This window comes from Diadema antillarum, unplaced genomic scaffold (assembly GCF_040938485.1).
Source record: "Diadema antillarum isolate AM-2024a unplaced genomic scaffold, OU_Dant_1.0 seq00000522_RagTag, whole genome shotgun sequence".
Lineage (NCBI taxonomy): Eukaryota > Metazoa > Echinodermata > Echinoidea > Diadematoida > Diadematidae > Diadema > Diadema antillarum.
In genome coordinates this window covers 686,548-714,449 of record NW_027271474.1, presented here as the reverse complement: position 1 = coordinate 714,449, position 27,902 = coordinate 686,548, and the positions used below count along the sequence as shown (strand labels likewise).

At 39.5% G+C, this 27,902-nt stretch overlaps 1 protein-coding gene across 1 annotated transcript in view; it reads left to right on the top strand.

Annotated features, from left to right (window-relative positions):
* LOC139734290 (NADPH oxidase 5-like) overlaps positions 1-18,725 on the top strand; it is a 61,208-nt gene extending 42,483 nt beyond the window's left edge. Inside the window, exons 6-14 of the mRNA XM_071645084.1 lie at positions 3,776-4,002; positions 6,863-7,051; positions 9,613-9,791; positions 11,815-12,006; positions 13,573-13,705; positions 14,353-15,302; positions 16,096-16,302; positions 17,110-17,376; positions 18,139-18,725. Of these exons, the coding sequence (XP_071501185.1) occupies positions 3,776-4,002; positions 6,863-7,051; positions 9,613-9,791; positions 11,815-12,006; positions 13,573-13,705; positions 14,353-15,302; positions 16,096-16,302; positions 17,110-17,376; positions 18,139-18,270 (2,476 nt within the window). The 3' untranslated portion in view covers positions 18,271-18,725. The remainder of the gene's footprint in view (positions 1-3,775; positions 4,003-6,862; positions 7,052-9,612; positions 9,792-11,814; positions 12,007-13,572; positions 13,706-14,352; positions 15,303-16,095; positions 16,303-17,109; positions 17,377-18,138) is intronic.
* Positions 18,726-27,902: the final 9,177 nt, after the last annotated feature.

Sequence of the window (27,902 nt, the reverse complement as noted above, 5' to 3'; positions counted from 1 at the left end):
AAATGCAAATGTCACGCAAGTCCCTGGTGATGGGATCCCTGTCTCCCTGGCTCCCCACCACCCCCCCCCCCCCTAACAAACAAGAGAGAAAGTGTAGCATTGTGATGTACACTTTGCTACAACTCTCAAACGCTCCTTTAGAAAAGAAGAAGAAAGAAAAAAAATCCAATCTGTGACGGTGGAGGGATTTGTAATCAAAAGTATAGTACGTTGTGTTCCGTAGTTCACTAGGCGGCATCCAAGACGATGGCAAGGAAATTTGGGATCACGCGTGGGCGCGAAAACTTCGGAAATCACGCAAAAAGAGGTAGGTAACCAGCGGCAACGCCCTGGTAATTGGACAACAGGTAACACAGCACTCGTTGTGCGTTGGAACTATTACCATACTTGCAATTGACATGTCTGTATAGGTCATCGTTCGAGACCCGGTGGCAGACCATGAACTCTCGTGGTCTGCCACCCGGGTATGTTTGTGAGTCGATGAAGATATTTGAAACATCCTTGTGTCGATCTATACGACTAATGACGTATGGGTCAGACACAATCACTGTCTTGATCGTCATGTTCATCTTGAATGCAAAGTACTTAATTGAAAGGCTCAAGAGAAGAGAACTGACTTTGCGATTATCAGTAAGAATATTGACTATTCTAAAGCATTAAGGTGGGCCCTCCACTGAATCATTCCATTTAGGAAAAGCAGAAATATTCTCCATCAATTATATTGAGAAATTGTTGAAAAATATGGCAAAGGACCAACATATGCTATAACAACTTAATCTTGGGACCGCGGTACTGTCGAGATTTGGCATAAATGATTATTATTTCGCAGCCTCGTGCACTAATGTGAAATGATGACGCATAATGTGACTTTACACTGCCAAATTGTAAGGGAAATTATAATTATCTTTAAGGTGTGAAGTAAAAATAAGAAACTTCATTTTCACTGCAAAAATATTTGTCTTTTTTTTTAATATTGATTCATAGCAGATTCAGAGGGTTGCTCATTGGTTTGGTTGTCCTTTTCGCCCGGTATGTTCTTCATATGTCCAAGTCCCCATTGATTTACGGAAATGAATAGCTTGAAAGATAATAATGTGGGATTTGGAAATTCGCAACTCCTTCTCGACATGGGGGTGTGATCTTTTAACCTTTATCCTGGAAAAGATAAGACCACTGCAAGCTTAAAGGACGTCGATCATTCCATATCACTGTGTAATGTAGCTTTTATTTTTTTTTTTCCGATGGCAAAACGAAATTTTAATTCCGGTGTGCTTTGGGGAGTTGCAGGAATTTTTGTCTTATCATTTATCCAGACTCTCTCTCTCTCTCTCTTTCTTTCTCACTCTCCCTCCCTCTCCCTCTATTTCTAGTTTTCTCTCTTTCTCTCTCTATCTATTGTTCTTTTTTTCTTATGTTTTTTCATTCTCTGTCGTTTCCATCACTCGTCACGAGTTTATCCAGCACCACCTCTCAGGGATGTGTGCAAAGTTTGTAAGCCATCCGCGATGGCCATAATGAAACCGTAACATGTTAAAGTTATTCATCCATTAGACATGTTAGAGTGCATAATCCCATCAGAATACAGTGAGCTCAAACTCGGACATGGTCGACTTGCATGCTGGATTTTCGATAGAATTTCTGGATTGCAAATTGAATAAGCAGCTGGACAGAGTAATCGAATTATTCCAGCATTTGTCTTACTCAAATTCAAAAACAAAACAAAACGAAAGTTGAACGTTGAACTTTGGAATCATGACCATTATAGTGCGAGTAACTTCTTTCATGTAATGTAGTTCTATGTAGTTCCATGTCAGGCAATTCCAAACCTTATTAAATCAAGTGACATCATATCTACAGAATGGTACAGGTTTCCCTTGCCAGACCAGCTGGGAATCTTGTATCATTGGGTGAAAAACAATCCTAGCAAATAAAGAAATGACACTATTAGTATCAACTTTGCAAGGTTTAATTCGTCGTTAGAGTCTGATTTATATCCGTCATGTTCGCCAGAGCATCCGCAGAGCTCAACAAGACAGGGCATTGCTTGTTCTTAAAGGGACTGTACATGTACTGGTTGAGGTGGGGATTCATGTTTCGAACATTCCTAAGTGAGATAATGAGAAACCTCTTATGAAATATGAAAGAGCATGTAATTTTAAGAAGGATTCAACGTTTATTTGATGAAAATTGGTTTTCAAATGGCTGAGATATCCAAAAAAAAAATGATAATAATAAAAGGCGACAGGCCACGCCTTTTATTTGGATCTCTTTGTTTCACCTTGTTTTTGGATAGCTCAGCCATTTCAAAACCGATTTTCATCAAATAAACTTTTGATACCCCTTAGAATTGCATGCTCTTTGACATCTCATCTAGTGGTTTCTGAATATCTCGCAAAACGTTAAAAGCTAAATCCTCACCTCAACCAGAACTGTACACACCCTTTAACACAGGGGCTTAATTAAAGAAGACATCCAGTCCAAATATAAGTTAGTCTGATATAGAAAAAGTAAAATATCACGAGTTCAACGTTAAAACTTTGATTGTTGAATCGGGTGAAAGATAAGGAAGTCATGACATTTTGAAGTTTCGCTAATTTTTCAAAAAACAGTTCTTGATCAATCAATATGAATATGCAATGATTGGAAAGAGAGCATGTCATCCCCTCACAACTTGTCAGATAGTTTGTATAAAATTGTGAAATTTCTAGTTTTTCATTCAAATGCAATATGATTATGACCGAGGCTCAAAGCCTGGTATATCTAACTTATCACTATTCTGAAGTTATTCAACCAGGAATAACATCATGTTTCAGACTTCTATGACAGAAACATCGAGTTTTCATCTTTTTTTTTTTTTGCACACGATTAATGGAAAATTGTGAGGTTATTTGACATGATTAGCTCATTCATTTGCAAATCCACTGTACAAGAACTGTTTTGCAGAAATTAGCAAAACTTCAAAATTTCATAACTTCCTTATTTTTGTTCCGATTTCAGTTAAATTTCTACCGTTAAACTCGTAAGATTTTATACTTTTTTTTTTAATCAGACTAACTTATACTTGGACTGCGTTTCCCCTTTAAATGGGAATCCCGGACCTGTCAAAGATTAGTCAGGAAAGAACGAGGAATATTTTATAATCACAGCGGTCAAGATTTGAGCATAATCGGATACAAATTAAAGACGTTACGAAATTACGATATGTCGCCAGTTTGTGCAAAACAGTTCTCGAGCAGTTGATATGAATAGACAAAATGAGTAAGATGCTGATGTTATTTTCACCAAACAATATTTAATTGATTCTGAATAAAAGAGATATGACGATTTTTTTTTTCTGTCAAAAAGTGTAAACCAAAGTGTTATTCCGGGCTGAATAACTTAATATTGAGCCATCATAGATAGGCCTATATTCATAAGATTTGAGACAATTGAAGGGCATCATTGCATTCGAAAAAAGAAAAGAAAAAAAACCCCAAAATATTGTGTACAAACTATGATAATGGCAAATTGAAAGGCATGTGTGAGGTGATCACATAATCAGCTCACTCATCTTCATCTTGACTGTTCAAGAAGTGATTTGTGACAGTAGCGAAACTTTAAAATTTCATGACTCCCTTGATTTCTCTCTGATTTTGATCAAGTCTTTACTGTTTTCTTAGAAGACTAACTTTGTAACAGATGCAAAATTCCCCCTCATACTGCAGTATGAAAAATCATGTGCTAGAGTGTCGGTATCTAAACTGTCTTGTTCCCCACTTCTCACCACTACACACAGTGCTGCAGAATGGCTCAACCCACGCGCATCGAAAAAGAAGAAGGGCCGAGAGTCGATGAAGATCGCCTGCTGTAGCTACCACGCCGTCCGCAACCACTTTTCGCTCATCACCTTCAGCGTCATCTACTTTCTCGTGAATCTGGCGCTAGGGGCGTGGGGCTGCTACGACGGCTACCACAGCGCGGAGAGTCAGCACCCGGCTGCATTGGCTATGGCAAGGGGAACAGGTATAGGGAGCTTAATTAACAACTTCTCTCTCTCTTTTTTCCGTTTTTTATTGATTTTTGAAGTGTTGGTGTCTTCATACCCGTTACCTTTATTATCGTTGTCCTTTTGAAGCGAATCTTGATCTCAACAGTAAGTTATGGGCCTGACAAAGCTTTCCCGATTCGTGAACTGTTCGGGCATTTCGGGCAGTTTTGTAGCTCTTCGGAAAAGGTGCCTACGTCATAAGAGACACAACAGCGAGCTTTCGCAAGCACGACGCGGCCGGTAGCTCTGTGTGTCGTGTGCAAAAGCTGCTTATGCGCATGATCAAATCCGAGAAACGTCCCGCGCGCCCTGAGGGAAACGAGTACGGTACTCGATCCCGATGCTGGGCAAGTGAACCAGCCAGCCAGCCAGCCAATCATAATCGGCTATACGCCTCCGTCCACACAGGAAAGCGAAACTGCTGGATATGGGGACGGGAGTCCGAGTGCGGGGACTGTCACGCTGATTGCTTCCGCGTACTCTCGGTCTTCCAGTCGCGTAGCGAAAGCTCCTTCATGCGCGTTCGGGATGCGGCCTTCTCCGTGCAGGACGCGCCAAAGAAGATACGAGCATTCTGTTGGATTTCGCCTGGGTCCGGTAATCGCGCACTGAATAAGAGGTAGCCACATCGCTTTCTCGGTGAAGCGAGTAGGGTATTCAGACAGGCCTCAAAACTCGAAATCTCTGCTCCATTTCCAACAGCCTACTTACCTATCATCTAAATACAACGTTAATGAACTCCATATATGACTTTGTTTATTTTTTTATCTTATCGTGTAACAATCACGAGCTCATGCAAAATTCTAGTGGGATATTTGAAAAAGAAAACAACAAATTTGTGTTCATACAATTAAGTTGTGCTTATGGCTGTGTAAAATTCTTTATTGGAAATGGAAAAAGTAAATGAAATTAAAAATGAAAAATGAAAAATCAAATAAAATGCACCAGCCCAAAAACTATCGCTTTGTCGTTCGAAAGAATAAAATAAATCAGGAAAAATAGTATAAAGAACAAAATATGTTACCGGTCTGGTATAAGAAATGAATACGTGAGGTTGATAAGAGTGAAATTCCACTACAAATTACACCTCAATCACAAGGAGGCTTGATATAAGCTTTCTTTTAAATCTGGGTATAATATTCATTTCGGCGCAGATCCTAAAAACACACGAAACTTTGGGATTGTGATACCCTAGGCTTCATTCAAGGTTCTCTTGCAAATTTCAGAACATATAGTGAAACAAGTTTGCTTACTTTATATATTATATGAATCAATTAAAAGATTGAATTATTTTTAGTATGTATCATAGAATATTTTGCTTTTAAAATCTTTCACACAAAGACGAGTCTTTATGACGTGGTAGCGACAATACACCTGCCCTTGGGATTTTTAAAGCTCCGACACTGCAAAATGCTCTTGGCTTAATCCTGTCATATCATGAATGGAATCTTTATAACGTTCTGCTGCATTCATTTTTATCGCGTTTCTTTTTTGTGACGTCATGTATAAACCATTTTGCCCTAGCTTCCGATGTACCCATTCTACATACAACTTAAAACCCGTACATCAGTCAATGCACTCAAAGTAAATTAGGATCAAATAAAGCGAACGTTGGGGAAAATGAAAGGAGTACATTTTCAGTGAAGAGTAGGCTCTCGTCCTAGTTTGCTTCGCCACAATAGAATAATATGACGCATCCCGTCATTTACTTTAAACCATTTTCCTGAGAATAACAATGATGAATGCGTATCAAATAACGCATTTAATGGAACTAAGAGAAAAATAGGTGAGACCGTCCATTGTTGCATCACATTTTGATTGTAAGAAGTTCTCGTTCAAACGAGATAGCTTTCTAACAGTGTAAGTCGGCAAATTGATAACTGCGGTTATTCAAGAGCAAACACAACGACAACCCTTTATCATTCACATTTTTTTTTTTCATTTAAGGAGCACTGAATGAAATGATTTTGTGACGCATATTCACAGGCAAAACCACACGCGCATTTGCCATTGTGTTTACGTAGGGTACAATCGTGGAGCGTAATCACTGTTTCAGTACACACTACTGTCGTCACTTTTAGTCTGCTGAGAACTGAAGAGGAGGCAAAATTAGCAAACAAATGTTCTACTGAAATGAAATGACATTATTGTTATTGGATGACGTTTTATTTCAATTCCTCCCACTAATGTCGAAAGTGGTTATCCACTCATCTATTTATGGATATCCGTTATTTCAGTAATGGTAATAAGCTCATTTGTTCGTTTATGAGTGCCTCTGACGAAATATTTCAATTTTGAAATGCACTCACCCCAGGATACAAATAATTTCAATTTACGCCCCCCCCCCCCCCCCCAGCTGCTGAACATCCTGAACGTGTGAGGATTTTGACACAGTGCTTCACATTTATTGTAATGATGGTCAACTTTCTAATATTCTTTCCGAGACATTATAGAGAGAAAGAATATGATATTGAGAAAGAAGTGCACAAATTTTATCATGCATAACATACAGTGAACAGTGTTGAATGTTTTATAGCATATATATTCTACTTACATGCTTTATCATAGTAAGTTTAATTCCTGTTTTATTCATTTATTCTGTTGAGCAAATTAGTAAGGCAGATTGATATGCTTGATGAATTTGATATTCACTTTAGTTGTTCTCTTAAGTCATTTAGAATAGCCTGCGTAGCAAAAAGAAGTAGGAAAAAAATCATTTAGGAGCTCCTGCAGCGCAGTGGAATAATATGTATCTTTTCTGCCCTCAACAAAAGATTAATTACCCATCGTAATTAATATATCCTAACATTAAGATATCATTTTCCTCCCACCAAGGACGATGCCTTAGCTTCAACTGCTGCTTCGTTCTGGTCCTGATGCTCCGGAAGCTCCTCACCATATTACGCAACAGTTTCCTGATGTCGGTGCTGCCTCTCGACCAGCACGTCGACATCCACAAAATGGTCGCCGTCCTCATTCTCGTATTCACCGTCTTTCACACCATTGCCCACGCCGCCAACTTCGGTACATACCTCTGTCAGTGTCTGTTGTACTCAACCTTTTCTGTGCCGATCAGTCAAATGCGCACAAATTTCACACACATAGCGATGAACAGAAAATAAACGCGGAACATAAAAGGTTAAAGAGAGCATGCAATGCAAATATATTATGTTGACTTGTATCCATTCATAACACTGATCTGCATGTGGGCCATAATCATGTTTTATAGTAGTTTTTTTTCTACATTTTTTCTTCAGACTACTTGAATTGAATACACTCACACGCATACACACACAGAAAAAAAAAACAAAAACAATAGCTGCCAAACCAAGATTCTGTCAGTGACATCATCTGTCAGTAATTTAAAGGGATGGTACAGTATTGGTGGAGATGAGAATTGGGCTTTTAACTTTTTGCGAGATACCAAGAAAACACTTATGATATATTACAGAGCATACCATTTTAAGAGGAATTCAAAGTTTATTTGATGAAAATCGGGTTTGGAATGACTGAAACATCCAAAAACAAAGTAAAACAAAGCAATCGTAATAAAGTGTGGGTCCCACACTCTATTAGAATTGCTCTTTTTTTGGATATCTCAGCCATTTCAAAACCAATTTTCATCAAATAAACATTGAATTCCTCATAGAATTACGTGCTCTTTCATATTTCATAAGAGGTTTCTCATTGTTTCACCAAAAAATGCTAGAAACTTAAAATTAAGTCTCAACCAAAACTGTACGATCCCTTTAAATGAATAACAAAAGACAATGCAGGGAAACAAGCACGTTATGCCCAGTCTATAAAAGGTGGTGCGTTTCAGCGTCTTTTGTTAATCATATCAGTGCTCTACACGTGATTGACAGATGATGTCAATTACACAATCTTGGTTTTAAAAGGTGTGGTTTGTTTTTTTTAAGTAATCTGAATAAAAATGGGGAAAACGTTATCCTAAAATATGTGGAATGTTTTTAGATCTTCTTTTTGCCACATGAGTAATAGATGAGCAGGGTATCATGAATCAATACAAGTCAACCTGCATTTACATTGCACAGTCCCTTTTATGAGAGAGGACCTCCACTGCAAGACCTAGATGACTTCATACACATGAATAACCATCAAATCCTCGGGGAGTTGGTTGCAGAAATCGTTTGCTTATCACAATAAAGATTGAGTTTAGGGGTTTATATAAAGCATTATATTTTGTACATTTTCTTATACCACATGGAAGAACAGTAGTATTCTTGTTGATACAGCTAAATGGGCAATCGCTCGTATACATGTTTGTTTTCTTTTCATGTTTTGTCTCTGTATCATGTAAGTTTTGTTTTTTCACTGTTCCTTGTATTTCGCTGATTTTTTTTTTTAAAATGCTTGAATTCGGAAATAAATAGATACGCAAGGATCAAAATTTGATTATGTGGTATATTACTGTCCAAATTTAGGCCTAGATGAAAATCCTGTTTCTTTTCTGACTTCCTTTAAGCTGTTTGCTGATTCGAAGTGCGTAGAGAGTGATTCCCCTTGAGGAAAAATCCACCCTGAAAATAAAGTTGGAAAATAATCGAACTATAACAAAACATAATAACACCAAAGCATTAAAGTAGACAAGCGAGCAAACAAACGAGAAACAACACACATGTTATAGCTCTCCTCGTCAGCCTATATATATCGTGTTTTCTGCTTGTTAAGCTATTTTGTTCAAACTGTGACGATTTAATAGAAAGTCGTTTTTCCCCCGAGCATTTTATTGAAATGAACTAACTGATTACTACATTATTATTATCATCTTCATAATCGGCATCAGGATTATAATCGTCATTGTCGTCTCTAATTACTCAGTAAAATGTGACCCTGCACCACAAAACACACAACAAGTCGCCGGACATGGATTTTTAGTTAAGGGCAGATTCTAAAAGAGCAGACTCTAAGCTTTAAAGTGATGTATAACTCAAATCAAATGGATTCTCCTAACCTATCTAAATATTGGAAAGAAAGCACAAACTCAAGTGTGAACTGAGAAAAGAGGCTCTCCACAGTGTGTTTTCAAGCGCTTAATCTCTACCAAGCCGTGCTGGCTGTGCGATGAATGGGACAAAAAACAGGAAGTAAACCACCGGAGTAACAACAATGAGGGGATTATCAAATTGAACTGATATTGAGCATACCTTATAAACACACTCTGTCCATAATTAATGCCATCTTTTAAAGCAGTAGCGTCATCCTTTCAAAAGTTATTAGAGTTGAAAGTGAAGAGTGTGTACAAGGTTTCTCAGAAATGAAAATTTGACTCTAAAGACACATCTATTCACAGTATTCTATCAAAAATGTTCGAGATGAACTGCTAAAAAACACACACTTTCCTGACCGTCTTATGATCCCAAATTTTAACATAATGTAGTAGCAGAAGTGCTCTTTCAGAAAATATGAAAAAGTCAAGATCGGCCAGGTTGACATATTTCACCTATTTTCAGTCCTCACGCAAAATCAGTGTGTGCGACTTTTTGTTCGTTTTGTGATGCACGGTCACAAATTATGAAATCAAACTAAACAAAAACATATGTCACGTGTCTTTACTGAGACAGCCCTGATCACGTTAGAGCAACCGAACGGAACGACGCTGGTGGAGTTTCTCTTCACCCCTGTCAAAGGCGTCGGCTGGGTCGGGGGCACGTCCAGCATCACTGGCTTTATACTCATCGTCATCCTAGTCATCATGGCCCTATGTTCCATGCCTTGCATCAGAAGAAACGGCTACTTCAAGGTATGATTTTTACTATTGTGTGTAGAAGGCGCTGCACCACACCGTTTGTTTGTTTGTTTGTTTGTGTTTGTTCGTTCGTGTTTGTTTGTTTGTTCGTTTGTTTGTTTGTTTGTTTGTTTGTTTGTTTGTTTGTTTGTTCCTGTTTTAACTCTGAGTGCGAGCGCGTTTGTGTATGTGCATTATTACGGAGAGGAAAAGATTGTGCAGCAACTCAACATGTCACACATATCATCACTGACACCAACAAATCCCCACCAAACTAGAAACTCCGCCTCACATGGGCTGAACAGGTTATACTTACTTTACATAAATACATATTCATAACAGTATGTTGTGTAATGTGCTTGCGTGTGTGCTTCTTGTTTGTATATTTTGTGCTTGTTTTTGTACACCGCGCGCAGCACTCAGTGTAAGATGAGTGGACGATGTTTCGAACTCATAAACAAACGATTTGATACCACCATCGTGGTATATAGGGCCTACATAAAGATTTATGGTCGCAATTGGCGTGCATTTGCACCTTCGTCAACACGGAGAGAGAATTTCCCTTTAACTGCACTCACTGATTTAGCGCATCATCATCAAGCGAATGCATTTATCTTTTATTATAACCATTCATAAGGTGCCGTGTTAACATCAGGCTCAATCTAGAAAAGAAAAGGAGTACAGATCAAAATTTCTCTGAATTCGCCTCCAAATGTAGCTATTCTTGTTATTGCAAAAAAAAAAATGCATATTATACAAAAAATGCACGCACAAGCTGCATTGAAAATCGCGAATGAATGTGGTATAGTTCTTATCAAATGCAAGCGTCAGTATTCTAAAAGTAGAATTGTCAAATAGAGCTTTTTTTTTTCATAGAGAGGAAAACGACTGTACAGCCCAAAGATAAAGTAATTTAGTTAATTCAACTTATACTGTTAGAAGCGCTGTAGATGCACCCGCTGGCATAATGCTAAGTTTGTTTATTGCTGTCCCACGCACGTTACTTGCTTGTCTTGCGAACTTGCATGTCATTCAGGCGTATTCATGATTTTCGTACCACTATGAAGAGGAAACATTTAAACCACAGAAATTCGCGTGTAACAAAAAAAAAAATCATTGCGGTTTCCACCAATGTTTGCCAGTAGTCCTCGGTCAGTATTTACATTTTGAGGAAAGAAATGTCTCGTGCATTTCAATCTAAATTTGATTTTCGGGGTTGTTGTTGTGACTAATGCATTTGCCTAAATAAATTTGCTCAAGTTGCCTATATAACTGCAGTGAAAAGGAAGTTCATGCATCGTCAACTTATCGCTAATCTTATCTCTAAACAACTAAGTCAGATATGTGATGGAAATTCTGTCAAAAAACAAAAACAAACAATACACACACACACACACAATAGTTCTGATCACGTTATGCAGTCATCAGCACAATGAACAATTATTTGATAACACCCACCTGCCACCCACGTGTTCTCGTTACCGTACATGTGATTTGACAAAGCGTTACTACATTCACATCAGTGAAGTTTGAGAAAAATTAATCAATCTCTTCAAGCAAATGTTATGAATCTTAATATTAAACATGATGAAGGCGCCTGTTTGTTAAATCCATTCACTGATGTATTTCAGTAATAATTCTGTATTCACTGATTCACAAAGGAGTATCTGTGTTTTGGGGTTGAAAGTATTGGCTGAGGTCAAAGTTTATTTGATGAAAATTGGTGTTGAAATGGCCCAGATATTCCAAAACAAAGCAAAACAAGGGGATTCTAATACAAGCTCGGTCCCACCTTTTATTCTTCGCTTTATTATACTATTTTGTTGATCGCTCTGTTTTGGATATCTCAGCCATTTAAACACCAATTTCCATCACACAAAACTTCAGTTCCTCTTAGAATTAAATACTCTTTCATATTTCATAAGAGGTATCTCATTATCTAAAAAAAAAAAAAAATCACCATCAAACAACGTTTGGAAACTTGAAGCCCCATCTCGACCGAAACTGTACCATCTCTATAAACTAATGACATCAACAGGTGTTCTACTGGACACATCAGTTGTGCATCCTCTTCTGGGCACTTCTCATCGTCCACTCGGCCACCTTCTGGAAGTGGTTCGTAGCGCCAGGCGTCATCTACATTGCCGAGAGGGTCCTTCGACTCCAGATGTACCGACGGGCGAGGTTCGGCATCACCCACATTCAGGAAGGCTTCATTCTTCCGGCAAATGTGAGACATGATGTACAAATGTATATGAACGTGATACACTCCATATCCCCCTCCCCTCCCACCCCACTCCCACACACACGCACTTCCCATGAGTGTTACACACTCACTCATTTTTATTCTTATCTTGATAGACGACCCAGTGAATATTGATAGTATAGGAAGTATACAGATGGACTTCCAACTGTTGAATGATTGACCATAGATAGTGAGTGCATTCTGTTTCATCAAAGACTGAAGTAGCGGCAGTAAAGGAAAAGGAAAAATAACAAATGTCGACTGAAGGTGGATGTGCATTTTGTGACACGAGTTAGATCTAATATGTATTGAATCCTATTGATTTGAGTTAAGATATCATTTTTAGTTATAAGAAATGTGATTCTTAAACTTTTCAAAACTGCTTTTTCCTTGCCATTTCACGCTTGTTATGTTATTTTCCTCCAGGTGTCCATAACAAAATGTTTGTTTTAATCCGACTTTCCTTTACACACCGACCTAGCAGTCATTATCAGCAGTGTGTTTGTGTGTCTGTGTGTTCGGCGTATCAGCTGACTTGCTACCATGTTGCTATAGTTGAATTTAGCTTGTGAATTGCATGCGATTTTGTAATCCCATTGGATATAAATGTCAAATATTATTCACGTGAGACACAGATATACTGGGACATCAGAAAGACCAAAGACTGTCACGTGACAATTTATGGCCGTTACCTCGACGCCGCAATTATGACAACACTCAGAATGAAGGCAATTTCAATGTAATGACAACAGTATAGTAACGAAAGTGTAAATTGACTGCAATGGCAGTCTTATCATCGCGATCTCGCGAAAATTGAGTATGGCTGGTAAACACAAAGGCAGTCTGTTTTGTAGGTGTTTTTGTTACCGTTTTTGGAGGGAGAATGAGTAAAATGTACCCCCCCCCCCAAAAAAAAAAACAAAACAAAACAAAACAAAACAAAAAAAAACACACACAAACACAACAAACAAACAAACAAACAAACAAAACAGGAATATAGTAAACAAACAAAAAAATGACTACCACACACACTTTCTGGTGCCGGAATTCCATCTTATCTTCTTTTTACCCCTGAAATGAGTGGTAGGATGAGTATAATTCACTGAGATACGAATGTGTTGAAACATTATCGAATATATCGAATGGGTCGATACAGCTCATGTCCTTTGCGCAACAATTACGTTGGCTACACATTGTTGTATTACTAGCCGGTTCTCCCGTGCACAAACGAACAAAACGCACATAGAGGGCGCCCCTTCAAGACACACACGCACGTAAACATACTCAAATCTAACGCTCATGCCCCGCCCCTTGTCTTTCCACCATCTCTCTCCGAATCCCCCCCCCCCTTCTTGCTCTCTTACACTATAATCTCTCTCTATTACCCCTCTTAGTCTCTTTCCTGTTCTCTCACTCTCATTGTGTTTCTCTTTATACCCCTTCCATTATCCACCCCTTCCATTACCCTCCCCTTCACTCACCCTGGCTGAGATCCCGTGCTGTTGAATTTGTATCGTTTTTGTTCTGTTATTATTTTGTTTTATTTGACAGGTTGTCCACCTAGTGATCCAGAGGCCTCCTAACTTTAAATTCCACGCCGGGGAGTACATCTACGTTAACATTCCAGCCATTGCATCCCACGAGTGGCATCCGTTCACCATCAGCAGCGCCCCAGAGCAGGAAGGTAAGTGAGTCGTCCCCCCATCACAACGGGCCCTTACAGACCTAAGATGTCGGTAGGCCCTACTCAGATTAAAGTGAGATACCATACCAAGTTTCAAGTTGACTTTGAGTCAAACCGAAGTAAGGAAAGACTACAAAGTTTTACGTAGGGTTGTGTTACAAAACAGTGATATAAATATGTCGCGACATCATTAAATGCAAATTAAATGGAGTCATGACATCATCACTTCCAAGGTTGTCTTTGGCTTGTACTCAGGAATATCACCTCCACCCCCCCCCCCCCAAAAAAAAAGACGTCATCATGCAATCAACAGCCCCAATGCTCCTTGAAAACAATTGATTCAACAGGTAGTATTAGAAAGTGAAATTTAAATGTTAGTGTAGCTGACTGAAGTTAGGGTAGGAAGCACTCATGTCCAAGCTTACAGCACGTGAATGCACAAAGCTTCAATCCAGTGAGTTGTAATTATAATGATTATTTTCCAGTATAAGTCAGCAGCTCCATACAACGACTGGTATGAGGTAGCATTACATAAGCACGCACACACACACACACACACACACACACGCGCATCAACAGCAGAGAATGAACTCATAGAGCTAGATGTATAAAAATTATCTTTTTTTTTTTAATCACTTACTCGACAGAATTCATGTCACTGCATATACGATCGATCGGACACTGGACCAAAAGACTGTATGACGTTTTCAAAGAGCGAGAGGAGGCTCAGATCAAGTTGAACGCCGAGCAACTGGAGACAGGCGTTGAGGGAGACTTTCCGCTGGAGTCTCAAGTCAAACCTATGGAGGTTCTCGCCGAAGAGGGCTCCCTAATGGGTTCGTTGATGGGGTCACTAAAGGGGTCAATCTCAGGGTCACCGCTGCGGAGGATAGGACCGCTGACCCCGTCTAAGAGGGCAGCGAGGAAGCGGCACGTCAGCGGTGAGACGAACTCGGCGTACGAGGCCGAACTGACTGACGACGACTCAGTAGTGATGGGCTTAGATTGTAACAGCAGCACTGTAAGGGATGATGCCTCGCTGGACGGTTCGGCCGGTGACTGGCGCTCGAGGACGGACTCCGTCAACCAGCCACTGCCTGGTCTGATAACAGACCTCAACGAGCGATCGGGTACGCCGGTTCGGGAGGTGGACATTGACGAGTGCTCGACATCCGGCGTGGCAACCCTGAACGAGAGTTCGACGCCCGCAAGGGAAGTCAAAGGAAAGACTATCACACTTAGCCCCATAAAGAAACTGAATCCCGCAACGGACGTTTCCGCGCTGACGCAACCATTGCCTTCTGTTCAGTCTGTGAACGGGCGCGACCCTGTCGTGGACACCACCGCGTGCTTCCCGAAGCAGCCTCTCGCAGCGGCCTCGGCGATCGCAGCTAAAGATTCCCCGGCTCCACTGCCAAGGAGGACGGAGTCGAAACTGTCGAGGAAGTTGTTTTCCAAGGCCATGAGTGGTAAAGCCGAGGCGAACAAGGGAGGTACGAAGAGACAGAACAGTCGGAAGAAGATGCGTCGGAAACACACCTTGCATTCCCTGGACGCCGCAAGGTGTCTCGGTGGTACACCGCACACAGGCATGGAGGTACACTCATAAACTTTTAAACAATAATCGCTTCTATCAGTTGATTAACAAATTGCCCTAACATCAACGTAAAAATAAGCACTGAATTGATCAGTGTTTTATAGTAGCCATGATAAAAGAAATCATGGGCGTACATACTCGAGCAGGATTCGAACCTACGACCTGCTGATCTCCGGACAGGCGTCATCTCCACTAGACCACCGAGCTTCCGCCCCACAGCAAGTGTTGGTTCTAATCCTTATAACATGCAGCGGGCACTGCGTAATTATTCAAATTCATGAAATTCTTCCGTCGAGATATTTTTCTAATGCTATAAGGATTAGGATTAGCACTTGCTGTGGGGCGGAAGCTCGGTTGTCTAGTGGAGATGACGCTTGTCCGGAGATCAGGAGGTCGTGGGTTCGAATCCTGTACGTACGCCCATGATTTCTTCTATCATGGCTACTAATAAAACACTCATCAATTCTGTGCTTATTTACGTTGACGTAGGGCCGTTTGTCAATCAGATACAATAAAAAATAATCGACGGAAGAATTTCATGAATTTGAATAACAATATAGCTTCTGTTGGCCTATTGTTTGGCAACAGCTAATTTATTAACAGTGAGCTGTAGGTAATGTAGTTGCTGGCGTCACAGTTTCACTATCACAGACATGCATTGAATACTCTCTCCATCTCTCTCTCACTCTATGTAAGCAAAAATCGTATTTGATAAGTGTAATTTAAAAGCGCATTGCCCAACTCAGTGACATTCAGTTTCCAAAAGGTTGTATATGTTTCTTGTTGGACACAGATCATTCTCGACGGACCGTACGGCGCACCGGCGCAGCACATCATGAGCGCAGAACACGCCGTCCTCATCGGAGCGGGTATCGGTATCACTCCGTTCGCCTCCATCCTGCAGAGCATACACGCGCGCTACAAGGCTGCCAAGAAACACTGTCCAAACTGCCATCACGCCTGGGTCGAAGACGCGTCAACGATACTCAAGATGCAGAAGGTTTAAAGACTACCTTTTTCTTTGTCCTTGCTGATGTATCGCTTCTCCTCATTGATATATGACAGACAGTTAGTCATCACCATCATCCTCTGGCCATTCTGTCATAGGTCTTTCGTATTAACCAGGAAGACTTACTTATGTACCTTATGGTGCAGTTATCACCTTTTTGATCTAACTGCTCATTATTGCCAATCATCGATTTCATTGTCACACTCGCACAACGATGACTTTAGTGCTCACGCGCACTTTCATTCTTAATAGACAATAATTATTTTAGATTAGGGAACTTTTTGCAAATTTTATGAAGCATCATTATAATTATTTCAATACATGTCGAAAAGAAAATGAACTCGCAGATGATAACACTGTCTATAAACTCCAATCCGTTAAACAAAATATTCTACAAACTGGTTCTGCAGTCATTTTTGGGTGTTTTTTTTTCTTTCTACCAATCGTTTATCCATTACGTGTCGTCGTAAATGTGGCTTTTCTGTTAGCAAGATCTGACTGTGAAACTTTCAGAAGAATTAATTGAAAAAAAAAAGTGGGTAAGATAACATTCTAAAGCTACTCACAGAAATTGCTCATGTTTAACAACCTTCGGAAGTAAACATGCTAAGCAAACTGAGTTCATACAAGATTCAATACTTTTGTGACTTTCAGAAGTAGGTATATTTTTTTTTATCATGGCCACTTATAATTCATATTCTACATGAAAGACAAATCGTTCTCGGACGTAACGTTGCCGTTTTACATCAGTGACACTATCCGGGCTTTAACAACTAACTCCTTCTCGTCCAATCGCAGGTGGATTTCTTCTGGATCAACAGGCAGCAGCGGTCCTTCGAGTGGTTCATCAGTCTCCTGAACGCCATCGAGCTGGAGCAGGCGGAGATTCCTGTCTCGGGCCGCTTCCTCGACATCCACCTCTACATGACGTCGGCTCTCTCACCCAGCGACATGAAGGCCATCGGACTGCACGTCGCCCTCGACCTCATCCACAAGAAAAACAAGCGCGACACGATCACCGGCCTGATGACAAGGACGCAGGCGGGCCGGCCCGACTGGGATGAGGTCAGCATCTGCCTTGTCTAGACCGAATACTAGTATCTCTTCTTTTTTTTTTTCATGTCGCCCCATGCAGTTTCCCCTCATTTCAGTCTCATGTCTATTGCAGTTGGCAGTTAAATCATTTTATTTTCCACAAGGTTTTCTAGTGGCCAGCGCACTATTACTTACCACAGGGAAAGCGGAAAGCCTCCATGCTGGTAGTGAATTTACACGATGCACACTGACTTTTTTTTCCTCATCGTTGCAACTACTGACATTGCAATCGTCCACATTATTACCCGAATTCTTGTCACGACTGCATGTAATCGATAACCATTCTATAGGCAGTAATAATGATAATAATAATAATGAGAAAATGGTATTAATGACGACAATAATCATTATTATTATTGTCATTGTCATAAGTTATATTCTCACTATCGACATAAGCGGTGTTAACAATATCGGAATTATGTAGCTTTCGTTTTTATCGTAAGGATATCATACCTTGCAACTGCTCAACTTCAAATGATATTCAAGTCGCGATTTACAGTAGTGTTCACTCCTGTATTTCTCAAAACTAATGGGTTGCCGTGACATTCCCAGAAAACTCTTGTTGCTAGACATGCTAGAAGAATGGTAGAGTGTTGTGTAGGATTGCTCCATTACTTCACTGTAAGAACAGAAAATTAACAAAACAGAGTCATATTTGGGGGATCTGGAGACAGTTTTTTTCAAGGTGATCGTGAATTAGATATTTCTTTGTTTATTGTCGACATTTTACAGGTTTTCCAGAATCTGAAGCGGCAGCAGAGAGGCAAGATTACGGTATTTTTCTGCGGGTCTCCAGCTCTGGGGAAGATCATCGGTAAAAAATGTCTGCAGTACAAAGTTGACTTCAGAACGGAACATTTCTGATCACTGTAATCTGTCACACTGAAAAACTCATTGCGAAATGATACCTACGTAACGGCCTTATCGAGAAGAGAAGGGAAGAAAAGTGACTGGAGAGGGGACGACTGATGGACCGCCATATGAAACCCGCTGCTCACTTTATCTCTTCTTTTTATGTCATTGTCAGAGTGTGGTTATATCATCTGTCGGAGAATGTTCTCGATGTTGTACATTCTGTGAATGTTCCGGACGCAGAAAGATTGTCTGAGACAGACTTTGGTTACCAACGCATACAGCGAGATCTCGTTGCTTCTATCATTGCCAAACTGCCTTCAAATCTCTCCTGATGTGAAGTTTTACAAATGTAAAGTGTTATACGAAACTTCACCTTCTTTGTCGCACCTTTCAGCAAGTGGTCAGTGAACTGTACATTGGCCTAGCTAAACTAACCCTATGTTAGAGTCAGGCCCTCTGCAAAAGTCGCGGTTTGTTTGTTTGTTTATTTGTTCGTTCTTTTTTTTTTAACTCTCAGAAGAAGAACACCTTTCTAATAATTTGTGAAGTGGTGAAAGTTTTAGTACCGTACATCCGTGAACAGGGAATGGTGAAAATATGTTTTGTCCAGACAGATAGAGTGGAACAGCCGTGTCAGGCTGTACACAAACCAGATATCTTTCATTATTACGGGAAAAAACGAAATATATGAATACATAAATTATCAAGAAAAGAGTGCGAGGTTGTTAATCACAAATCTTGGAGGATCCCAACCTTCTTGGTCCACCAAGACTGCTGAATAGAATGTTCAAATATTTTGACGTTTTGCGAAAGAATTTGGCGCTTTCCTATTTGTTGTGTAGGGATCGAATATTTCTTTACTTTTATCCATATCAATTACACGAAAAAGTATTGACCGTAGTGACATTAACTTCCACTGTCCTCTCTAACGTAAACATAATGATGATTATAGGTATGGCACAAGGTGAACAGTGCCCAAACTAAGACCATGCTAAGACTTAGTGCGTTACTAGTAATATCGCTGAAACACTGGCTATAACAACAGAGGGCGATATTTCCCATTGTCTGCGAGAGCACGTGGCTTGCCAATACAGTCTGGACTGTATCATCTTTATTGTTATAGATTTGGCGTCGATCCAGTCTCATTATGAGGCAAACAGAATCAGGCTTTTGTATTCTGCTTGTTGCTCTTTATACTATTAAAAATAACGAATATAATGCCGATCTTTTCCGTTTGTAAGATTATCATGAATCGACTATATTGGAAGCACGGTGTGATATCACAGATAAAGATCTAAAAACAAAACAGTCTACATTTTTTAGAGCAACAAGATAACGGCAAATATTTGTCCTGTGTATGATTCTGAATAGATAATGCAACTCTCCAATATTTTGAATTATGTTTTTTTTAATGTATGCTGTCATTATTTTGCTTCCATCGTGTCCGTATCCTAATAATGTCTATCATTTAGTGTTTTCGCATCGTGCTGACAATTTTTTTAATGCAATTCTCTGCAAGCGACTTTAAAGTCGAAAAAAATCACACATATTCATTTTTATTCCGAGTACTGATTTCATTATCATTATGAATGTAAACCATTTACGACAATAATTCATCACTAAAATTAGAGATCATTAGATAGTGTTATCTTCGTTGACATAGTAATCATAATCTGAAGCTTGACGTGCTACGAAACCTAAATTCCAACGTCCAATGTATCTCATGACGTAATTCTGATCGTTTAAATTCTGAACTACCAGCCAACTTGATGTTGGTTCTCAGCCCAAGTCTCGCCGAGCCCTCTTTTTTCTTCTTCATCCACTTTGTGTGGTGCCTACCGTGTGAATCAGCATGACAGTAAAGCAACAATGACTAAAATCAATGTTCAAAAGAATAATATATCATAACCAGATAACCGTTCTTCTTGAGGTATATCACTTTAACATTTTAGAGGTACAGTATTTGTACAACTCCAAAACTTTGTCCCAACACAGCCCATTACACCAAGGGAATCTTTAGCACGCTCTCCATTTTGCTCGTAGTTATTATGGTTATATACGTCTCTTGTAGGCCTAGATTGAAAAGTCAATTTCTTCAGTAGGTCTATTTCATTGTCAAAGGGGATCCCTATATCATAAAACTCACAGAAAATTATTGCATGTGTAAATAATAAACAGTAGGACTTAAAATAACATGTTTTCCGTCAATTCAGCTGATCGTGCGTCTTTGGTATTTTCTTGCAGAGTTACGTGTTTTTGTTCTACATGAATTCGAAATCTGAAAACATAGACTTGTGTGTAAGTAGTGTTACAGCAAGTTCAGGACAGACACACGTTTTTCTGTCTCAAGTTTCTTTTTCCACTCATAAGATTTGTGAAAGTAAGAATTCAATCTGTGCAGGAAACTTGAAGAAATGTCAGCAATAGTTTTGTCGCTTTGACATAATCAAATCTAAAGCCGTAAACTCCTTAATAATTGTCGCTTTAAAGTTGAGAATCTCCGTTTTAACATGTTTGTTTCACAGTAATGAAAGGGTGTCTCAGTGCAGTTGAATAAACATTTTACCTCAGAGCATCTTTTCTCAAAAGCAGCATTCCTACACGTTTATGTTAATCATTTATTTTGTTGGGTTAAGAGCATTCAATTTTGATGTGTTGTATCATTTCTAAACTTTCTGAGAATGTACTCTGTCAGAATAGACCTTTGGTCGATTTTTTTTTTTTTTTTTTTTGGGGGGGGGGGGCATTTTGTAGGTTTTGTGAAGACGGGTCACAAGTCAAATACAGTATGTGAATGAAGGTATAACAACACTCATTAACGGAAATTTCATATCAAATGTGTACCCGTTGCATGCGTAAAATCCTATCTACGCATTATTATTACAGAGCACAGTACTTTGCTGCAGAATGGATGCAAGTACTCCTTTCATAAAAGTAAGACATTTTGATTTATTCCTTGGTATCATTCTTAAAGTAATGTTTGCAAAATTGTACATTGCCTTTCATGTGCACGACATGTGCATAAAATCATTATCAATCAGCCAAGGTGTCCTAAACACACACACAGACATACAGACACACACACAACCCTAATTTGCATGGCGAAGGAGAAGACTACATAGGTCTGTTTTATTTATAAACGAACTCTAAACAGAACAAGAGTTTTTGTATCGTACTTTGTTAAACACTGTTTTCCAATTAGCGTGCACTGACAGTGTTATATTGTTCTATGAATGTAATTATTGTGGTTCTTTGTTGTTGTTTTTTGTAATGCACAAGGAACACACGGTTTCGATTTTCTTTTCCGCCAAATTATTCTGGTGTACATTTGATTCATCTTTTGCAATAAGTGACCGAATCATTAAAAAAAAAACTGATATGCAAAATTTAATCTTATTATAGATGTCTTATACATTATGATATTATCAGTGTATATCACAAAGCAATAAAATACGAATATTGCTGTGAGAATGGATTCTGTTTACTTGACGTTCGTTTCTCATTTGAGGAGTGTGTGTGAGGTGTATAGGCAAAAGCCTTTCAGAGCAGGTACTACTAGTATCCGGTTATGCACTGGTAATATAAGGAAGCAATGCAATATATATATATATATATATATATATATATATATATATATATATATATATATAATATATAACAGCGATTATTTAATGCCATGAATTTTTTTTTTATCACACATTGAGTATAATACTTTGTCCATCCTTCACACGTACGATTCTGAAAGAAACATACGACCAATTCCGCATATCATTAATACCCACCTTCACAGTGGGTGTGGTATATTTGCATAGACAAAACCAAAAAAAAAAAAACAATTTTACTCCTTATAACTCACCTAATCTGCAGGCCTATGATAGCTTAATCAATCTCTTTATGCCCCTTCTTTGTCGATATGTATTTTATTGTTGTTCGTGTTGTTGTTGGCAAAGACCATCCCCCAAAACAAAAACAAAAACAAAAACAAAACAAAACAACTGAAACGTTGAATATGACGGTCCGACAGTCTTGCAGTCATAGTTGATCACTTGCAGTATGATCTCCTTAGAACATGGAGAGATGTCATTCGATCTTCTTTCGCTCAGAAGCTGAATTATATTTCACGCATGACTTTGTCTGCCACTTGGTTACTAAACACTCTAGTAGGTGATATAATATACCTCCGTTGATGATGAATACCACTGTGATATTCTTTATGATTGAGGCTTTAAATGATTTATGCAAAGAAAGCTTAGCATAGAGGACACTGAGATATTCACTACCTCCTCCTTCTCCTCTCCTCTCATAATATAAACATTAACTTTCCGACATTGGCTCCCCCCCCCCCTCCTCAAGTCCCCCTCTCATCCCTCCCTTGTTTCTCCAAATAAGTGTTAGTGGTCCGACTCCCTACCATTGATTTGTGATGAGCCACGCATCACTCATCACTGTCACAACATGTTTTCTTCCATTCATCCACGCATGACTTGTATTCAAATTGTCGATCCCGATATTGTCAAGGCTTACCTAAAGTTCTTCCGTGAGAAAGACACGTTCACTCAGCATGCTCAGGATTGTGAGTGGGATCCAAATGAATTCAATATAGCGATCATATTTTTTGCGTCACTTACCATTCTCCCAAAACGCTCCCTCCATAGGGATATAAAGAGCACTGTTCAGTAAACTCTTTGAAGGTCTAATAGATTTTGTTTGTGCAGATGCTGTTTTGGATCTGAAATTGAAATTGTCCCTGCCTTTCACCCTTTCATGAATCAAACATCAACAAGAAATCTGCCATCACTATTATCCCCTTATACTTAGTTAAGTTTTGGCAATGTATAAACATACTTACCATCCATCACTTCTGCACGAAAGAGAGCGCATGAATGAGAAAGGGGCAGATCATAACGAGCATTGATGATAACATCAAAGAAATAATTTGCAATGAGCCCCACCCCGCTCATTCCTGTGGTGGACTTCCTATATAACATTCCACCTCCACTATATACTTCCGCGATGTGTTGGGAAATGGCGCCAATATGATATAGCACAGAAGCAAAATAATGTGTTGCCATTTCGCATGCTTGCGTTCTCAATTAAATGCCAGTTCCGATTAGAGCATGACTTTTATGCAGAATTGATACTCGTCAAAACGTGCTCTGTCCAGATTCTGAATGATTCCAAGAGAGTGAGCGTCATTCGGTTCACAGACATTTCTGTATTAAAGACACCCTTTCAAGCGTCATTTACTTTGTGACAGTTTTTGTTAGCTTATCATAGTCGTTTAGCAACTACAGTGAAAAATGGATAATACCTTCCAATCCTCACAAGAGAGATGACAGAATATTTCCAATTCGAGGCAAAACATTGATTTTCAACAGAAATACTTACCATGATTGTTGAATACAATGAAGCGTCGTTTCATGATATTTTTTTCTTCAAATAAATCATGCCCTGACTTTCCAGGGCAGCGGAACCGAGGGGGGAGCTCAGCCCCCTTTTTTGTGCACCCGTATACATAGGAATACATACGGTGTCACCACTTTGACCCCCCCCCCCCCTGAAGATTTTTTTTTTGCTTGTTTGTCAGCTGAAGTGGCAGCAGAATTTGCACTGAAGGCCTTTTTTTTTATTGTTAGCTCATGAAACCCGAAAGTGCCCCCTCCCACTTTTGAAAACGTGGCGCCTAGCCATATGCTTTCTGCCACAAACTGATATTGTGAATATTATTCAGCACATGTGCATCCACTGCCATTAGTAATGAGCCCCTCCCCGCTCATTACAGTGATGGACTACCTTCATCATTCCATCTCCATTTGAATCATGCTAGGACTAGTGTAATGGTGAATAGAGATAACGACAACTCTCATTACTAATTAAGTGTGGCTCAACGCACTTGCTATCTGGTCATGCTGTGGTTTCGAAAATTCTTTGCACACAGCACACGGAGAAACATTGTTGCAAAGTGCTGATAAATTCTCAACATTTATAATGTAGTTAGGAGCCAATTAATACAGTAATTTGAGCGAATGTGTGTAGACTTCTGAACAGAAGTCGACATTCAGATACCTGAATACCATAATTCATAAATCTCCTCTTTCATTCGAAACCATTTCCCAACTTATAACCTTGTTGTTGTTGTTGCTGTTGTTGTTGGTGGTGGTGGTGGTGTTTCACAATACCATTAACGAAATTTATCGTTATTTTGATTTTTTGTTCAATAGGATGAGTACTAGTAATTGCAGAACTCTAATTTTTCAGTTTTGCTTCGTGAACGACAGCATTAAATCATTTCTAATCCACATAATATAAACATGATATATACAGGTATACTTACCCTCCTGTGGGGTGCGAGATCTGAGAAAGTGTATGTTTATGAGGTGCATGCAATGTTAGTTAGTAGCTTTGATTCAAAATCATCGGCGTCATTTCTTAATTCATCTCATCAAACTCTTTATATTTTTTTCCTTGCATAATATAACAGTAGTCAATTATTTCTGAATTAGGACATTATTTCTTCATGATTCTATAATTCATCATATACCAAAAGTTTTAAAGTGTTCAACGCATCGCAGAAGACAGAGGAATCAAAATTCAAATTAAAGATCCTGCTTTCGACTTGGAAGCTGGTAAATTGTTTTGCTTATAAGAGTGTTTTTTTTTTCTTTCTGAGCATATGCTGCAATTGAATCACTTTGCCCATTTTGTTAATGGTGTGTTTGCGTCACCGAGAATCACCGGTACATCTCCATTCATAGAGAAAGATTTTACCTCATGGTTTTGCTTTGTTATGTTTCGTTTCGTTTTTTGGGGTTGTTGTTGTTGTTGTCGTTGTTGTCGTTGTTGTCTTGCTCAGTGCTTTTTCCTCTCAAACTACACTGTACATGCAGGCATGTAGTTTGAGATGTCTTTCCAACATCAACAAATGTTACTGCCATCGACATGTTCGTATGATTTACTTTGCTAACTTTTCATAGAATTGTTGGTGCTTTGTCACTGCGTTCATGCAATACAAGTGTATTTGCTTATCTTTTCTTTCAGTTTCAAATGCCAGTATATTGCCTAAACACGCTAAATCATAAACATACACTTTCTCGTCCATGCGCACCAACACAGTGGTTTATAGAATCCTCTCCAACTCGTCGAGGACTTCGTCGACGGCAGGCCGGTAGGCGCTGTTCTCCTGACAGCACATGGCCCCGATGTCCATAAGGTCGTTGATGCCTCCAGCAACTCCCATCAATCCGAGCAGGCGGCCAAGCTGGTAGACATCGCTGGCCGTGCTCGTCACCTGGTCGTGGAGGACACACTCTGGGGCCAGGTGGTGGTACAGCTCCTTCTGTCTGTACTGGTCCTTGATCTCATCAGTGAAAGTAAATGAGATGGGAGAAGACTGGGGGCAAACGAGACCCAGGTCGATCAGTTGGACCTGCCAGTCACCTGAGAGGAACAAGAGAAAGAAAGGGACGCTTTTCAATGATTGAGTCTTCACCAGTCTTTGTCTTCGCCTTAAAAAGGAACGAGGGCTTTAGCATCATTATACAAATGAACCTGATATTTATCCAATACTAGTCCAACTTATGTGATATCTGACGTCCATAATCTCTTTGAATACATTATCTTGTGTTGCATACGAGAAGTCACGTGAACATGATGACGTACGTAAAAGATAAAATGGGATCCAGTTATGCTTGACTGGTTCAGATGCCTTCAACATCTCACCTGAAGAGGACAGCTGAAGCATGCAGTTGTCCTCCTTCAAGTCATTCATCAAGTAATTCTGATGATGGATAAGACGAAGTCCTCGGCTGATGTCAATGGCGATGAGGAGCCATTGACGACGGGAGAGGGCCGGGGTGCCTTCCCTGATGGCTCTGCTCAAGGTGTACGTTTCTCCAGTAGAGCCATCACCTGCGATACAAACATACACGTGCGCATAACGAATATAGCCAGATATAGATGTTGCAACAAAAACGTTTCTACGTTACATTGCAAATTCCAGAAATGAAATCGCGAATGAGTTTTTCTCATAAAATAGAAAACGCAGTGGATCATCATAGCGTAAACTTTACCTTCAAGCTACAGGGTCGAATTTTAGAGACAATTTAGAACACAGTTGACCGAGAATGATCTCACCTATGAATTGCATAGCCAGTCCGATGCAATTTTCGCTGATCTGAAGGCACCCCATAAAACTCGGAAACCACTCCTCTTTTCCAAACTTCTCCATCAATGCCGCCTCGTGGTGGATATGTGTCACCTGTTATGAAAAAGTAATGTTTTTTGTTGTTGTCTTTTTTAATGACGAGCAGATGAAATAAATCATTCTGTTCAACGCATCACAAACATTTTGCCATTGAGAAAGTTATGGCAGTATTGTTGTCATGATGACGTCATAGTTATATATTCTGTTTTGTGACCACGAGTAACATCAAAATTTATGTCGCACTAAAGTGAATGGAAGGCTGTTGTATATATAATTCTGAATTTGTAAACTGCTGCGAAGTATTATTGAACAGACAAACATTGCTCGTTCCGATTGGAGCATGAATGGCAAAGAGCGGACTCAGTAGACCTAAGACATTTACGATTCCAGACTCGAAGCATGCAAGGAGACAACAGACATGACCGAGCAGTTACTTTTCCCCATGGAGTTTACCTTGGTCGTCATCGACTCGTCGTCGTCAGGCAGTTCGAAGCGCTTGACGGCGACAGGTCGATCGGTGTTCCGATGTCGAAACAGGTGCACGGATCCGTAGCTACCTTTGCCAAGGATGACGTCACCACCTGCCGGGTTGAAAGGCTTCAAGTCCGACATCCTCAGAATCATGATGGAGACTGGTTCACCACCAGGGGATGATGGGTTACTAGGGGATACCACTCCGCCCACAGCTCCAACAACAACACTTCCACTGGGGGATGGTGGATGTGATGTTGGTCTAAGAAGGAAATATAATGTTTTATTGAAAAAAAAAAGTGTTTGAAGGTTAGTCAATTTCTCCACAATATCTGTACTCATCAATACATGTATTATGAAAACATTCTAGATATCCCAGCTAACAAAGTATCTAATTTTGTTGTGCTCTTCGTCATAGTGTATTTCTATCTCCTGACATCTTTCATTGTTTGTATTTATTTGTTTCTATTCTTTGAGAGAATCTTTTCGTGTTCTGTGTATACAGACTTGATCCAATAGATGTGTTTGTTTGTGACAAAGAAAAAGAAGGAGGAAAAGAAGAAGAAGAAGAAGAAAAAGAGGAACGTGGCAAAGCTTTATTGCGCTTACTCCACCAGATTGTGTTGGATGATGTCTGTGGTGGGTGATGACAATAAGATGGGTGAAGATGAGGATGTGACTGATGGGGCGGTGATGATGGGAGCACTGATGGGTGCAGGAAGAGGTGTGGTCTCCGAAATGGAAGATTTCAACCTTGAGAAAGATGGATTTCAAGTTTGAGGAGGTTTTAATTCCACTTTTACTCTTCTCTGTGTCAACGAACTGCAGTCTTATCCATAATTATTTCTGTTGTTGACTTTATAATGTAAGCTTACTTAAAAGGAGAATATATTTTTTTTCACATATTTTCATCATTTCCTGTTTCTATGAGATGGTCTTGGTTTTATCACAGTCATTGATGAAGTAT